An 18,492-nucleotide genomic window follows, 5' to 3' on the forward strand; every position below is an offset into this window, starting at 1 on the left:
AGATGGGCAGAGAATAAAAGGACCAAGGTGGACGAAATAGAAATAATAATAATAAAGGCAAGAAGATGAAAGAAACAAAAAAATAGTCGAACAAGTTATACAGTCTATGGATTTTTCTTGATTTTGAGAGGTCAATTTCTTCTTCCTTTTTCTTTCCTCTCCTCTTCCTGATCGGTGACTCTGTACCCCAGGCTCTGCCCCTGTGGCATGCTTAGGCAGAGATTTGCAGTTGATGAGACTCTACAGCGATGTCATATATTAGGCTTCAGTCTTGTTGGTAGTCAAGGCTTCTTAGTGTTTGCAGGCTCCAACAATGAGAGAGTCCATTTACCTGGAGTCTCTCTCCTAGTCTCTCTTTCCTGAATTAGCAGCCTGATGATCCAGCTATGAGGCTGCCGCTGCCTATGCCAGGGGAGTAAGAGACTCAAAGAGCTGGCAAATCTCCACTTTATCCCCACTCAATGCAGGGCTCTGGGTAAGGCTCTGGCAGTCAGGGCCACCAGTGTTATCAGGCAGGGCTGGTAGCCAATTGCTCTCAAGGTGACTTTCAATGAGCCTCCAGGCCTGTTCAGCACGCCTAGCACTCTGTGGGACCACTCTCCCCAGGCTTTCCACACTTTGTAACCTGTTTTGGCTGGGAAGAAGATGCCCTAGTCGCTGCCTTCAGTACAGGAGGTCTTAACATCTGCTAAGTCCCTCTTTTTAGCGTATATACCTGAGTATGAAAGCTCTGCCAATCAGAAGTTGCCTCTTTAGCAAGAGGCACTAAAAAAATCATGCCACTTGTCTTAGATTGCTGAACTGAGAGAGATCTTGTCAATTAGAGCCATGTAGGTCAGTTGGGAGGTGAACAGACTGTGGGTTAAGCTAATTTCAGCAATTGGATCTGCTGATCTGCTCCAGAAAGGAATGCAAGCTGCCCGCATGCCCCTCCTCCGATGCTTGATTGTTAGCTTGAATGGCTGGGTGAGGTGCCCCACCCACCTAGAGAAGCTGGGGCATAGCGAAGTTTTCTTGGGCACACTCCCCATGTGCCACTGGCAGCTGCTGCTTGTGGCGTGGGCTATTGCTCATGTGGGCTGATTCACCACAGGCACACTCTTTCCTCAGCTTAAAAAAACGTCCGTGCCGCAGCCTAGCTTCCTCCACACCCTTAGGCCCCCCCTCCCCCAACTCTCAGTTCCAAGTGAAAGCAGCCTTTACTCAGGTTAGTGAGGAAGGCAGAGTGTTCCTTTGTCTGACTTATTTCCTTCTGGGTTGATTATATATTTAGTCAAATTTTTCGCTCGATCCTACCTTCGCCTTCAGTATGTGGAACTCCCGGATGCTCCAAGGATAGATTTTTCTGTCTCTGGTTGATGAACTTGTTGAAATTTTGGGGAGATTTGTCGGTCATGCTCCTCACGGCGCCATTTCTCTGACGTCACCCTTCTGACCAGTATTTCAATGGGAACTATGGGCCTACTTTTGGCTAATGAGATGGTCAATGTCCGGTTTCATATTTGTCACTGCTAGCCGTAACAAGTGATATGACATGCTTCCGGAGCCAGGATGCAAGCGTCCCGTGTCACTTGAAGTAGTACTGTACGTGACACCGCACTTTGCGTCACTCATGTACCACCAGTGAAAGAGGTGCCCCTTCTCTAAGTGTGGCAGGGGCCAGATAAATGGCCTCAGGGGGCTGCATGTGGCCCGCGGGCCATAGTTTGGGGACCCCTGCCCTTAGCTTCCCTGGTCAAGGCATATATGAGAATTGATGATTCTTTCTCCTCACCCTTCATATACTCTCTCTCTCTATTTTTCTCTCTCTTTCTAAAAATGAATAAATAAAATCTAAAAAAAATCATGATCAAGTGGCATTCATTCTAGGAGAACAAAAATGCTTCAACATATGTGAATTGATCAAAGCAATACACCAAAAATCAGAAACAAGAGAAGGATTCTCACTCTATCCACTCTTATTCAACATAGTTCTGGAAGTCTTAACCAGAGCAATCAAGCAGGAGAAAAAAATAAAAGGTATCTATGTTGGGAAAGAAGAAGTAAAGGTATCACATTTTGCAGATAACATGATACTGTATATAAAAAATACCAAAGACTCCACCAAAAAACTAATAGAAACAATAAACAAATACAATAAAGTCACTGTATACAAAATCAATATACCAAAGTCTACTGCTTTTCTATATACTAATAATAAAACTTCAGAAAATGAATTGAAAAAAATTTCTCTTACAATCGCAACAACAATAAAACCTAGGAATAAACTTAACAGAGGATGTGAAGGACCTATATACTGAAAACTACAAAATATTATTAAAATAAATTGAAAAAGAAACAATGAAATGGAAAAATATTCCATGTTCATGGACTGGAAGAATCAATATAGTTAAAATGGCCATATTACCCAAAGCAATACACAAATTCAATGCAATCCCCATTAAAATCCAAATGTCATTTTTAAAAGAAATAGAACAATAAAATCACCAGATTTGTATTGAACCATTAAAGACCCCAAATACCCGAAGCAATTCTGAGAAAAAAAGAGTGCAGCTGAGCCCTGGCTGGTTGGCTCAGTGGTAGAGCGTCGGCCTAGCGTGCGGAGGACCCGGGTTCGATTCCCGGCCAGGGCACACAGGAGAAGCGCCCATTTGCTTCTCCACCCCTCCGCCGCGCTTTCCTCTCTGTCTCTCTCTTCCCCTCCCGCAGCCAAGGCTCCATTGGAGCAAAGATGGCCCGGGCGCTGGGGATGGCTCTGTGGCCTCTGCCTCAGGCGCTAGAGTGGCTCTGGTCGCAACATGGCGATGCCCAGGATGGGCAGAGCATCGCCCCCTGGTGGGCAGAGCATCGCCCCATGGTGGGCATGCCGGGTGGATCCCAGTCGGGCACATGCGGGAGTCTGTCTGACTGTCTCTCCCTGTTTCCAGCTTCAGAAAAATGAAAAAAAAAAAAAAAGAGTGCAGCTGGAGGTATCATACTACCTAATTTCAAATTATACTGTAGAGTAATAATAATCAAATCAGCATCATATTATCGGAGAAACAGACCAATGGAACACACCAAGAACCCAGGTATAAAGCCATACACACACACACACACACACACACACACACACACACACAAATAATATTTTACAAAGAAGCCAAAACCACACAAAGGAGCACAGAAAGCATCTTCAATAAATGGTGCTGGGAAAATTAGAAAGCCACAATGAAAAGAATGACACTTCACTACAGTTTGTTTCCCTGCACAAAAATTAATTCAAAATGGATCAAAGACCTAAATATAAGTCCTGAAACAATAAATTACACAGAAGAAAACATAGGCACTAAACTCATGGACCTTGGCCATAGAGAACATTATATGAATTTGACCCCAAAGGCAAGAGAAGTAAAGGCAAAAGTAAATGAATGAGACTACATCAGACTAAAGAGCTCCTACACATCAACAGAAACTGACAATAATAAAAAAATGCAACCAACCAAATGGGAGACAATATTCACAAACAACAGCTCTGATGAAGGGTTAATATCCAAAAAATAAAAAGAACTTATATAGCTCAGCAACAAATGAGCAAACAATCCAATTAAAAAATGGGGAGAGGACATGAACAGACACTTCTCTCAAGAACACATACAAATGGCTAAAAAAGATATGAAAATATGCTCATCTTTGCTAGCTATTGGAGAAACACAAATTGAACTGCAATGAAATTCTACCTCATACCTAATACATTGGTTGTTATCAACAAGACAGGTAATAACAAGAGTTGGAGAGGCTGTGGAGAAAAAGGAACCCTCATTCACTGCTTGTGGGAATGTAAGCTGGAAGAGGCATAATGAAAGACAGTATGGTGTTTCCTCAAAATTTAAGAATAGAACTACCATATGACCCAGCAGTCTTTCTACTAGGTATCAACCCAAAACAGTAAAAAATATTAGTATGCAAAACACATTCACACCATTGTTCATCGCAGCATTGTTCACAGTGACCAAGACATGGAAATAACTAAAGTGTCCCTTGCTAGAGGATTAGATAAAGATGTGATACACACACACACACACACACACACAATGGAATACTATTTAGTCATAAGAAATAATGACATATTGCCATTTATAACACCTGGATGGACCTTGAGAACCTTATAATGAGTGAAATAAGTAAATTAGAACTCGTTAGAAACAATATAATTTCACATATAGTTGGGATATAAAAATTAGACTCATGGACAGATTAAAGTGAAGTAGTGACTAGGGGGAAGAGGCTTTGAGGGAGGAGGGTAAAAAGGGACAAATATACAGTGATTGAAAATAGTTTGGCTTTGGGTGATGGGCACACAACACAATCAACAGTTCAAATGCTATGTAAATATTTACCCAAAATCTATTTACTCTTATTCATCAATGTTTCCCTATTGAATTTAATTTCTAAAAAGAAATAATGAAGGATAAATAAAGACTTTTTTAGACACACACACAAAAAAGGCATGGATACAATAGCCAGACTGACAGAGGTTTCAAAATCCAGCTCCAGGCACACTAGAATACTGTTTAACATTTGTGTCTCTGTTCATTTGTAAGATGGCACTCATAGGGTTATGAGCATTACAAGTTTAACTATGTAGTATGGGGCCTAACACACAGGAAGTGCAATGCTAATCTTATTGTTTCAATGTTATAGTTATTGCTATAGAATAAGAAACAAAATCACCAAAAATATTTCAAGCAGAAAAGTAATATGAAGCGTTTATAAAATTGTTGGCTACAGAAGTAGAATTCAAGGGCCCACCATTGGACTAAAGTCTTCAAAGTCATGTCACTGTGGTTGTGACCCAAATCTATTTCAGAAAGTTGTTGCTTCTTCTATCATCATCACTGCTACCACTACAGTTTCTCACCCAAAGTTCTGTGAGTACATACACTGGAATGTAGAGTACAGAAGCTACAAACATATCCTTGGAATTGCCAGCCAGCCACCAAGTTCCAGGAACATATCCTCTGTCTGACTTAAGCTTTCCAAGTATTGTGCAAAATGATCTCATTGTCAAAGACTGAATATGTATCAGAACCCACATTATATCCAGTACTCTAGTTGCAAGGGAGACTGTTGTGTGTGTGTGTGTGTGTGTGTGTGTGTTTAATCTTCCATAAGGAAACACAAAAAGTATAGGAATGGATGCTGAGTAGCTACAGATAATATTCATAGCTTCTATCTTTAGATGAAGAAAATATTTTCTTTCTGACTCTTGACACCAATATTCTAACTGTGGTCAAAATATAGGATATCACTGATTGACAAAATCCTGCAAAATATAAAGAGGAATGATACATAAGACTAAAGATCAAGGGATAAGCTTGATCAGGAAAATGGATACCTCTTCAGTATTGGAAGGACAATGGTGAGAAGAAATACAACTTATAGTCCTGTGCCCTGAGTGAAAAAGGTGAAAGCTGGCTAGGGGGTTTGATGATGAGAGAAATAGGAAAGGAAGTTGACATAGCATGAAAAATCTTTCTGCACACCAGCTAGCAAAATAAGGAGATAATAAATAAATAAATAATAAATAAAATAAATAGAAACATGGGTCTTATTTTATAAAGCATTGTTATTCTTATTTATTGAAAATGTCAATTTTAAAAATTTTCAAAATAAAAACAAGTTAGAAAATCTGAGCTTGTGTAAGAAGGAATATGACAGAAGAGGAACTAAAAGGCCTCTAAGGGCAACAGTTTAATTACAGAGTAACAGAAACTCATTTATAGAGTATTGTAAACAACACAACTATGGAGACACTGTTCTCAGGTTAACATGGCTTCATTTCCTTTATACTATATTTTAGTATGTGAGTGTGGACACCACTCTGCATGAGCTTCATAACCCAGAGTACCAAATGTCTCTCATCAGAAAGGTGAAGTCCCCAAAACATGCATATATACATGTCACTCTAAAATAAAGACCTTTCAATATTTTAAGCTATATTTTATCAACTAAAATATTTTGTAATCACAAAAAAATGTTTCCTATGGATATAGTTTGCACATTTATGGCAAGCCATTGACTTACCACAGACAGAGCAAATGCTAAGATCTATGCTGTTTTTAATTTTTAGGTGAAGGATAGTATATTTAAACTGTTGTGCTTAAAAACAGAAAAATAGCAGGTTCCTACAAATTTTCTTCAGTCTTCATCTTCTAAAGACAGCTGTGTGTGGTTGGCTGACTTTGGACTGTAGGAATAGTCCATTTCATGTGAATGGTGTAAATTCTGCTCTGCAGCAAGCAGTCAAGAGCCTCGTACCATGTAGCAATAGGATATTGATAATCCCCAGTTCTAGAAAAAAAGAAAAGTTTACCAAACTGGGGAAGGGTCAAGCTTCAAGTTTGGTTTCTAAACAATATTTGCAAAACTCATATTTATAGGCATCCATCAAATATATATGGAAGAAAACTTTGATCAACCCACTGTTCCTTTGCCTTTCTTTCTGATGATCTTCCTCACCATGCCAAATTTCACCTCTTTGGGAGAGAGAGTCTCAGGGTGATTATCAACTGGGTGGAATTTGGATGTGTGCTGCTCTTCTGTGAACATCTAGTAAATCTGGTTTGTCACAATTCTGATTTCTGAGATACATACAAAAGCGATGTCTTAATTTGATGAGTAACTTGGGTAAACTAGTTCCAAATAATCAGCATCACTAGTAACCAGCACACAGCTACTACAGGGGTTCCTTTTCCCCAGATATACAAACTAAACTTACACATTCTTACAAATAATTCTTTGAAGCTGATTAAGATTATACCTTCTCATAGAATATATGGGAAAGTAATAAATTGAATTAAAATAGACTACTAGGGCACAAAATCTTTTCAATGGCAGATGGTTTTAAAGTTTAGAATTTGTAACTTGAATATGCAATGTAGGTAAAGTACTTGCTCACAATCTATATTTTTAAAAAGCAAAGCACACACATACTAGTTTGTACACCACTTGGTATGGTTGGCTAAAGCACTGCGGAAATACAAAACTTACACAAGAGGCAAAAGGCTAGAGGAAAATCCTATTATGTTATGGAAAAGAGGTGGTCAATTCTTCTGCTGAAGGGAAGATTATCCAGTGCACTTTGCTAATGGATTTGGTGCTGACATGAATGACCAGAGCTTCTGGCCCACAGAGGTAAAATGTAAACCAATGCAAAAGGAATAAGGGCACTACTGTCTTCTTGGTCTTATAGACAACATCTGGTAGGAATAAAAAAATGTGCATTGAGGGGTGGCACATGATAGTCCAGAGAAGGGCAGCTGGATCATGAGCTAATGTGCTTATCACTCTACTCTAGTTATAGCTCAAAAAGCTTTGACATCAGTAAAGTGGGCACTAAGGGGCTTTCTTCTACACAAAAACATTTGGTAAAAGGTCAATTTTAGTTTTAAGAAGCCATGGCCAGACACTTTGGGATAGTAGCCAGCCCAAAAAGGGTAATAGTTTTTTAAAGAAGCACTATGAGTTGAAGGCCATTTGAAGACTAACTAAGTCATTTGCCTACATTAGCTTTTAGCTTTCCTTTTGTTACTGAATAAAAAAAAAACAACATCATCAACACTGAAGAGACTTCTACCATCACCTCTTGCTTTTATCCCTGCTGAAAAAATGTAACCAACCAACTAAAAACCTAACAACAACACTCAAGTAAACAGAGGGAAGGGGGCTGACTCAAATATAAAATAAAAACTGTAGTTGTGAGCAAACTGAGCCAAATCATTCAGCTGGATGTTACAAGATGCACTGAAGGCACACATTGCCCAGGTACACAGTGATGGTTATGGAAGAATCAAGGTTTTGCTACTGGACTCAGCCCGGGTACACTCATCAGTTTGCTTCAACAGCCTCCGGACCAGCTTTTCTAGGTCCCTTCTTGATTTCAATTCTTCTTCCAGGCATTGCTTCATTCTTTTATTCTCCTATGATAGGAAAAGACTTGATTACCAAACAAAGGTACCCTTTATCAGGGGTTCTCCTGCTCATCCTCTTGGTGGCCTTCAATTACTGATTACACTTTTTCTTCTTCATACTTCTCTACCTAAGCTCCCAACGCAAGGCAGCCTCTGGATTCTTTTACCTCTCTTTGACCAACTTTTTCATTCTTCTTCCTTGAAATCTAAGCATTCTCTAAGGTTCTGGGCCTGGCTCTCTGCTAGTTCAATACTCTTTTCACTTAGTGTCTATCATCTTCCAATTCACGTATCTATTAAGAGGCCTCCCAAATCTCTCTGGTACTTACCTCATCTCATCTCACTAGCACCAGGTCCACAGTCCCCAATGCCAACTTGGTATTTCCTCCTAGATGTGTTACAAACATCTCAAACTAATTAAGTCCTAAAATGAACTCTATCTCTGTCACCCTAAATTTCTCTTTCTCTTGTAGTTGCTGATTTCCATGAAGAATACCACCATATCAAACTAGATAACAAGGTAATACACTTTATCTTCAATCCTTCAATCTTTATTAATTCCAACATCATACCATCATTTTCCACAGGTTCTAATCTACAATGTGCCTTTCTTTACATTTGTTTTCCTCCTCTGCAGTATCAGCAGCACTGCTTCAGTGCAGGACTTCATCATGTCTCACTCTGAGTTTTGTAATAACTTCCTAAGTGATCTTCCACATCTGGTAATTCATCCTTTACCATGTCATGAGGTACAGTCTGTCCTCAAACGCAAGTAAGTATGTATATCATGGAGCCCTGGATTGCATCTGCACATGATCCCACAAATTATGACTTATGATTCTGGTTATACTCACATGCTCAAAAATAACATATATTTTCTTAAATTCTGTTTAAAAATATCAGAGAGCATGAAGGTTGTATCTAAGTTTGGGACCCTATTGTAAATCACTAAATAGGTAAATAACAATTCTTAGCAGCTTCAACCCAAGGCCACATGGTAAAATTAACAAAACTGACCTCGATGACACAAGGAAAATAATAATCCCCACCTCAACATTTTGTTACTGGACCTTTCCTGAGAGTTTTTACTAGTGTGACAAGGAAGAAGAAATGGTCTTCTTATAATCTGAAAAAAAGACTTTTATATTCCCTTACCTGTTTCAGTTCTTTAACCTCATCCTTCAAAGCATAAACAGTGTCAACAAGGCTCCTGGAACATAAAGTTTAGAGATTAATAGCTGGCACTGAAGTATTGTTAAATAATACTTAACAAAAAAAAAGCAGTTTTATGGAATTACAGATCCTGAAAAGCAGTGGATTGTCTAGCTGATTGGAAGAGATACTGCTATTAATGGACTTTGTGTTCCTCATTGTTATGGGCTAACCATCACCACCACACATATTCATGCAAATGTCATGTTATCATACCTTTTCTATATTCCTCTTCTTCTTTGCTACTTGCTTCCTAGCTTGAGTGAGTACAAAAACAAAGCCTCGAGCTTACCATCAGATTATGTCTTTGAGGCAAGAATGAACATCATCTAACATATAATGAGAGGTGTCATAGGCACATACCAATCCTACAATATCTGTGATATATAGCATTGCTCTTCTCAGATATCTGACATTACATGACCCTACATAAAACAAAGGCAGAAGAATTATTTCCAGAAGATCCCATATATTTCAGAAAAAGATTAAGTGATCTAGCTGAGTTATGGATCATTCATTTCTTCTCTGGCTTTCTCCCTGGACAAAGACTTTAGATATCTGTATTCCAAGTCTAATCCTACCACTTACCAGACCTCTAACCTTGGATAACCAGTTTCCTTCTTAACTTTCTTCACACACAAAATGGGGATAATACCACATTCAACTGAAAACCTCACAGTTATTGTAAATATTAATATAGTTATAATAAAAATAATACAGTTATTATTATAATAGCTATATAACGATAATAGTGGCAACTGGCCTCAGTTCACAACATAGCCCCTCCCAGGCACCTCCATATCCAATACAGCCAGCTACTAACTTCAGATCACTTTGTAGCTCTTACCAGGTGACCGTGTGTCAGGCACAGATAGCAACTGGCCTTGGTCTGCACTGGAGACCCTCCCCAAAGGCCCCAGGACCAATACTGGCCAACTTCACACCCACAAGACTGCTACCCAATTCAACAAATGATACACCCAAGGGGTGAACTCAGCAGGCACCAGAGTCTCAATAAAGCAAATCCTGCTTCATTAAATCAGCCCCTCAATAATAGTTCATTCATTATAGTCAAAGCCATTCAGCCTGAGGATCAATCCTACCCACTGAAGTGCCAACAACAATCAAATCTCAACTACAACCAGATGCCACATACAACTCACACAAGAAACACCCCTCGAACACCCAACTTCCATATCAGGTGATCAAAGAGGCTGTACTACTGGACCCTACAGGTCATCCTAAAATTATTTGCAGGTGCAACAGATCCACCTTTTAATACATGGAAACTAACACAGGGAGGCAGCCAAAAAGAGGACACAAAGAAACGAGTCACAAGTGAAATAACAAGATAAAATTCCAGAAAAAAGCACTAAAGAAAACAGAGAAAGGAATCTACCAGGTAAAATGTTAAAAATCTTATTATAAGGATGTTCAATTAATTTAGGAAAAGAATAGATGAATGCAGGGAGAATTCACAGAAAGAGACAGAAACCATAAAAAAGAACCAGTCAGAAATAAAGAATACAACAACTAAAATGAAGAATACACTAGAAGAAGTCAACAGCAGATTAGAAGAAGCAGAGGACCTAATCAGCAATTTGTCAGACAAGGTAGCATAAAACATGTAATTAGAATAGCAAAAAAAGAGAAAGATTTAAAAATAGGAGACTCATTTAAGGGAACTCTAGGATATCAAGTGTCAACATTTGCATCGTAGTGGTACCAGAAGGAGAAGAGGAGGAAGAAGGGATTAAGAACCTATTTAAAGAAATAATGATGGAAAAAATTATTCCTTAAACTGGTGAGGGAACTAGACATACAAGTCTAGGAAGCACAGATAACCCCAAATAAGATGAACCTAAAGAGATCCACACCAAGACACATCACAATTAAAATGGCAAAGGTAAAAGACAAAAAGAATCTTAAAAGCAGCAAGAGAAAAGCAGTTAGTTAACTACAAGGGAGTTCTGATAAGACCATCGGCTGATTTCCCAACAGAAAATTTTCAGGCCATAAGAGCTGAGCACAAAATATTCAAACTGATTAAAAGCAAGGAAATACAACCAAGATTACTCTACCCAGCAAGGCTGTCATTTAGAATTAAAGGAGAGATAAAGAGTTTTCCAGATTAAAAAAAAAAAAAAAAAAAAGCTAAGAGTCCATCACCACCAAATCAATATTACAAGAAATGTAAAAGGACTTCTAGAAAAAGAAAAAGGAAAAAAAGCTGAAAAATATATATTAAAATTTCAATAATTACAAACCAATCAATAATTACTTTAAATGTAAATAAATTAAGTGCTCCAATTAAAAGACATACAGTGGATGAATGGATAAGAAGTCAAGATGCATACACATGCTGCCAACAAGAGGCCCACCTCAGAACAAAAGACATGCACAGACTAAAAGTAAAAGGATGGGAAAATATCTTATGCAAATAGAAACAAACAAAAAAGACAGGGTAGCAACGCTTATATCAGGCAACATACACTTTAAAACAAAGGCTATACCAAGAGACAAAGAAGAACATTTCATAATAATAAAAAGATCAGTCCAACAGGGAAATATAACCTGTGTAAATATCTACACACAATATATAACAGCACATCAATGTATAAAGCAAATAATGATTGATATAAAGGTACAGATCAACCGTAATACAGTAATAATAGGGAAATGTAACACCACATTGTCATCAATGGATAGATTACTTAGACAGAAAATTAACAAGGAAACAGCAGCCTTAAGTGAAACATTAGACCAGACGAATTTAATTATATTTTTAGAGCATTTTACCCCAAAGCAGCAGAGTATACATTCTTTTCAAGCACACACGGAACATTTTCCAGGATAGACCATGTTAGGTCACAAAACAGTTCTCAAGAAAGTTTTAGGCTGAAATAATATCAAGCATCTTCTCCAAACATAATTATATGAAAATAGAAATCAGTTATAAGGAAAAAAAACAACCCTGAAAAACACACAAACATATGGAGGTTAAATAACATGCTACTAAACAATAACTGGGTTCTTTTTTTTATATATACCTAGTCATTATTTAAGTAGCATATTACTGAGTCTCCATATATTCCAATTTCACTTCTGGGAATAATTTGAGGAATCCTGAAACACTACTGCAAAAGGATGTATGCACCTCTATATTCATTGAAACATTATTTACAAAAAACAAGATTTGGAAGCAGCCCAAGTTCCCATCAGTAGATGAATAGATAAAAGAAAATCTGTGATACATTTACACAATGGAATACTACTTGGCTATTAAAAAAATGAAGAAATGTTACCTTTTTCAACAGCATGGATGAACCTGGAGATTATTATGCTAAGTGAAATAAGCCAGTCAGAGAAAAACAAGTACCATTTGATTTCACTTATATGTGGAACCTAATGAGCTAAGTAAACTAACAAAAAAAATAGAAACATTCTCATAGATGCAGAGATCAGACTGACAGCTGTCAAAGGTGAAGGTGGTTATGGGCTGAGTGAAAAAGATAAAGGAATTAAGCAAAGAAAATAAAACTCATGGACACAGACAACAGTATGGTGATTACCAGAGTAAAAGGAGATAGGGGGAAATGGAAGAGGGTAAAGTAAATGGTGATGGAAAGAGACTTGACTTGACTTGACTTGAGGTGGTGAACACACAATACCATATATAGATGTTGTGTTATAGAGTTGCATACTTGAAACCCATATACTTTTATTAACTAATATCACCCCAATAAATTCAATTTTAAAAAAGGACTCTGAAAAGAAACAGTGATTAAATAAACAACACAATCAAAAAAGAAGTAAAAATATACTCAGAGACAAATGAAAATGAAAAAAACAACCAAGAACATATGGGACACAGAAAACCAGGAAAATTTATAGTAATATAGGGCTACCTCAAGAAACAAGAAAAATCTCAAATAAATAATCTAAGCGAACAGCTAAAGGAACTAGAAAAAACAAAGTGCAAAGTGAGTACAAAGACTGAAATAGTAAAGATCATAGATAAAATGAATAAAATTGAGTCTAAAAAAAAGCAGTACAAAAGATCAATAAAACCAAGAGCTAGTTCTTTGAAAAGATAAATAAGATTGACAAACATTTAACCAGTCTCATCAAGAAAAAGAAGGACAGGGTCCAAGTAAATAAATCAGAAATAAAAGAGAAGTGACAATTGACATCAAGAAAATACAAAGTATTAATATTACAATTATATGTCAACAAATTCGACAACTTGGAAGAAATGGATAAATTCCTTGAAACATACAACCTTCCAAGACTGAATCAAGAAGAAACAGAAAATTTGAACAGACCAATTATCACCAACAAAACTGAATCACACAAAAATCTTTACAGGTGAATCTTAGTAAACATTCAAAGAATTAACACCTATCTTTCTCAAAGTATTCCAAAAAATACAAGAGGAGGAATGACTACCAAACTGATTTTATGAGAACAGCATTACCCTGATTCCAAAACCAGACAAAGACATTACAAAAAATAGAAAATTATAAAACAATATTCCACATGAACATAGATGCTAAAATCCTCAATAAAATATTAACAAACCAAATCCAGCAATACATGAAAAAGATCATACACTATGATCAAGAAGGTTTTATTCCTGAGATGCAAGGTTGGTTAAATATTCACAAATCAATTAATGTGATACACCACAAATAAAAAATAAAAATCATATGATCATATAAATAGATGTAGAAAAACTTTTGACAAAATCCTGCACCTATTTATGATAAAAACTTTCAGCAAAGTGAAAATAGAGGGAACATACTTCAAAATAATAAGGGTCATATATGACAAACCCACAGCTAACATCCTAGTCTATAGGGAAAAACTAAAAGCATTTCTCATAAGACCAGGAGGAAGACAGGTGATGACCACTTTCATCACTCTTATTCAACATGGTATTAGAAGTTCTAGTCACAGAAATCGATAAGAAAACAAAAAAGGCATCCGAATTGGAAAGGAAGAAGTAAAATTGTCATTATTTGCTGATGACATGATAATATATAGAGAGAATAATAAAGATTTCACTAAAAAGCTATTAAAACTAATACATTTAGTAAAGTAGCAGGATAAAAAATTAATATTCAGAAATCAGCTGCATTTTATACACTAATAATGATCTATCTGAAAGAGAAATAAAGAAGACAATCCCACCTGGCCAGGTAGTGACGCAGTGGATAGAGCATCAACTGGGATGCTGAGGACCCTGGTTAGAAATCCCAAGGTCATCAGCTTGAGCATGGGCTCATCCAGCTTGAGCACTGGCTCACCAGCTTGAGTATGGGGTCACTGGCTTGAGCATAAGATAATAGACATGACTCCACGGTCGCTGGCTTAAAGTCTAAGGTCACTGTCTTGAGCTAAGGTCATGGGCTTGAGCAAGGGGTCACTGGCTCAACTGGAGTTCCCAGGTCACAGCCCATATGAGAAAGCAATCAATGAACATTTAAAGTGCTGCAACTATGAGCTGAAACTTCTCATCTCTCTTTCTTTCTGTCTGTCCCTCTATCCCTCTCTCCCTCTTTTGCTAAAAAAAAAGAAAAGAAAAATATCCCATTTACCATTGTATTGAAAAAAAATACACAGGAAAAGTTTAGCCAAAGAAGTAAAAGATCTGTACTCAGAAAAGTATAAGACACTGAAGAAAGAAACTGAAGAAAATACAAATAAATGGAAGCATATACCATGCTCATGGATAGGAAGAATTAATATCATTAAAATGTCCATACACAGAAAACTGGACAGATGTGTGAAAAAAGAAAAAGGAAAAAAAAGAAACCAGACGAACTTCTTATATCATTATATAAGGATAAATTCAGAAATACCTGACAAGTGGTGGTGCAATGAATTGAGCATCAACCTGGTATGCTGAGGTCCCAGATTCAAAACCGAAATCTCTAGCTTGACCATGGGCTCATCCAGCTTGCAAGCAGGTTCACTAGCTTGAATGTGGGGTTGCAAGCTTGAGTGTGGAATCATTGACATGATACTATGGTCATTGGCTTGAGGCCAAAGTTCACTGGCTTGAAGCCCAAGGTCACTGGCTTGAGCAAGGGGTCACTGGCTCAGTTGAAGCCCCCTGGTCAAGGCACATCTGAGAAGCAATCAATGAGCAACTAAGAGTTGATGCTTTTCATCTCTCTACCCCATCTCAAAAAAGAAAAGAATAAATTCAAAATGGATTAAAGACTTAAATATAAGACCTGAAACCATAAAATTGCTAGAAGAAAACACAGACAGTAAACTGAAATTGCTCTTAGCAATATATATATTTTTTGAATATGGCTCCTTGGACAAGGGAAACAAATAGAATAAACAAATGGGACTACATCAAAGTAAAAAAATTTTGCACAGCAAAGGAAGCCATCAACAAAACAAAGGACAAACTACTGGATGGCAGATTATATTCACCGATGATATTTGTGGACCCTGAGGGAAAAAAAAAAAGATATCTACTAAGAAGGGCTCCTGGTGACTAATTGGGCTCAAATTTAAAAAACAAACACACACAAAAAACAGAGCCTAGCAGCCATTTCTATACAGGGACCTCTCACACAAGCTGTACTTCAGGGAGAAGCCTGCACTAAGCTGCCTACCTTCTGCACTGTTTACTTCCATCTGAGCCAGCCCTTATAAAAAGAGTTTCTAGAATCCTACTTCAATCAAGCGGACTGAGTCTTTCCCCATCCAATAAGAGCTGTGCAGCTATATCCCCATCAGCATCTTCACTAAAAACTCAGAGAGGCTCTATTCTGACCAACCAGAACAATACTTTTTGGATCAATCAAAATGTAAGGATTTGCAGTTCTCATTTGAATGAGAACAAATCAATCAGGGACTAGGGGCAGTGACTTTTGTCTATATGAGTCATCTCCCCTCTGGCTCAGAGAGTGCACTTTCCATTTTCACCAAAGGTCCACGGCTGACTAGCCACGAGGCCTGGCTCATCCTAGGGCTTCACAGCCAGGATGTTTCATAGCTGTGCTGCTTCATAATGGTGCTGTAACTTTATTGAGCTGTTTGCACTGAATAAAGTTTCCTTCCTCACTGAACCCAAATTGAGGATTCCTGTTGGTGTTAAATTGATGCTAATAACCATCAGTTGACATACTAAAAATATATAAAGAACTCATACAACTTAACACCAAAAAGCACCCCAAAAAACTAACAATCCAATTTAAAAATGAGCAGAGGACACGAATAGACATTTCTCCAAAGAGGACATAGAAATGGCCAATAGATATATGAAAAGATGCCGAATGTCACAGAAATGCTTATTTAAAGCACAATGATATACAGCTGAAACTAATACAATATAATATTGAATGTAAGCTATAACTGAAAAATAAACATTTTAAAATGAGATATCACTTTACACCTGTCAGAAGAGCTATAACCAATAAATCAACAAACAGCAAGTGTTGGTGAGGATATGGAGACAAGTGAACATTTGTAAATTGTTGTGAGATTGAAGATTGGTACAGCCAATATGGAAAACAGTAGGGAAGTTTTTCAAAAAATTAAAAATTCCATTTTTAGGCATTTTTCCAGAGAAATTCAAATCACACTATTACAAAAGGACACACTGTTCACAAAAATTAGGGGATCAGGGAATGTGCAGATACTGCAGTACTTTCAGCCTTTTGTATCTCATTTGCATAATCAACTTTCTTTGATTTGTTGTTTGCTTTTCTGATGTTCTTGTTTAATAAAAAAAAATCAAATGCTTCTTTTTTTATTGCTTCATATTCTTTTTGAAATAGCCCTTAATTTTTGTGAGCAGTATATATGCACCCCTATGTTCACTGCAGTGTTGTTTACATAGCCAAGACATGGAAGCAACTTAAGTGTTCATCAATAGGTGACTGGGTAAAGAAGTGGTACACATATACAATGGAATATTACTCAGCCATATAAAGGAACGGACTCTAACCTTTTGTGACAGCATGCATGGACCTAGAGGATATTATGCTAAGTGAAATAAGTCAAATAGAGAGAGACAAATACCATATAATTTTATTTAGATGTAGTCTATAACACAAAATAAATAAACAAACCAAACAAAAACAAACAAAGATAAAAAAAATAAACTGATGATTGACAGATGGGAGGTAGACTGGGGGACTGGGTGAAAAGGGAAAAGGGATTAAGAAGTACAAATTGGTAGTTACAAAATAGTCCTGCAGATGTAAAGTATGGCATAGGAAATGTAGTCAATAATATTGTAATAACTATGAATGGCGACAGGTACATACTTACTGCAGATCAGTTCATAAGTTATATAAATGTCTAACAACTATGCTCTACTGAAACTAATATAACATTGAATGTCAATTATAATTTAAAATTTAAAATTTTTAAATAATAATATAATAGTATCATTTATATTATAAATAATTATATGTAATCTGATCATTTATTGACTGATTATCATGAGCCAACCTTTTACTTATTATTCTAGTTAAGCCCACAACAACCCTGAAAATATGACTATCATACCCATTTTAAAGATGAGGAATCTGAGGTATAGATAGTTGAAGGAACTTGCCCTGGTCACAGGGCAAATAGAATTTGGAGTTGAACCACATCAGCCAAAGTGCTTTTCCATTTGACCGTATCACTTCATACACCAGATGAAAAAGTACTGTACGCTAATAATACCAAGCACTTTGAAATATGCTGTCTACTGCAAATTTAGGCTTAACTTCAGAAATGACTCATGTTTAAACAAATGAATTATTTGGCTACTTTGTGTTTATTTTATGAGCCATAAGGTATTTAACCTGATATTCCCTCATTATGTCACCCTCACTACTGTGCAAGAATAGGACAGGGACATAATCTTCCTGAAACTCATTTTGCTCATCTGTAAAAGTGGTGAAAGTAATGTTTATGGAACTGGATTGCTGTAGGATTTTAAATGAGGTCAAGGTGGTAAAAGTCCACTACTTGACTCAATTAATGTGAGAAGCATCTCTCTGGGCCATGGGAAATTGGTGCCATGGTCCTTCCATGTGCTTTCTACCTCCATGTAGTATGATATTCTCATATATCCTGAAGCACCTTACTGTATGAGGAAGTGGGCTCCAGGAGCAGCCAGTATGCAGAGTTCTGCCTCTGTGCCTCTCCTTTCCCAATCCCTTTGCGGGGTTGGGGTGTGCATTGGGAGCTGTCCTCTCAAGGCTCTCAACTACATGATCAACAAAGAGGGTCACATTCCCAGATAAGAAGGGATAGTCCTTTATTGTAGGCTTTTCAATGGCCACACTGCCCTGCCAGAATCTTCTTT

General features: G+C 37.3%; 1 protein-coding gene and 1 non-coding gene across 5 annotated transcripts in view; one reads left to right on the forward strand and one right to left on the reverse strand.

Moving 5' to 3' along the window:
- The first annotated feature begins 2,557 nt into the window (after positions 1-2,557).
- On the forward strand, positions 2,558-2,633 carry TRNAA-AGC (transfer RNA alanine (anticodon AGC)). Its single transcript has one exon. It is a non-coding gene; the product is annotated as a tRNA-Ala (tRNA).
- A 2,980-nt stretch (positions 2,634-5,613) lies between these two features.
- The window catches only part of ARHGEF6 (Rac/Cdc42 guanine nucleotide exchange factor 6), a 190,143-nt gene continuing 177,264 nt past the window's right edge, over positions 5,614-18,492 (reverse strand). For all 4 annotated transcript variants that reach the window (XM_066356648.1, XM_066356647.1, XM_066356650.1 and 1 more), the window contains 2 exons: positions 9,108-9,162; positions 5,614-7,961 (listed from right to left, as the gene is read on the reverse strand). In XM_066356648.1, the coding sequence (XP_066212745.1) occupies positions 7,821-7,961; positions 9,108-9,162 (196 nt within the window). In that variant the 3' untranslated portion in view covers positions 5,614-7,820. The remainder of the gene's footprint in view (positions 7,962-9,107; positions 9,163-18,492) is intronic.

This window comes from Saccopteryx leptura, chromosome X, assembly GCF_036850995.1.
Source record: "Saccopteryx leptura isolate mSacLep1 chromosome X, mSacLep1_pri_phased_curated, whole genome shotgun sequence".
In the NCBI taxonomy this organism is placed as follows: Eukaryota; Metazoa; Chordata; class Mammalia; order Chiroptera; family Emballonuridae; genus Saccopteryx; species Saccopteryx leptura.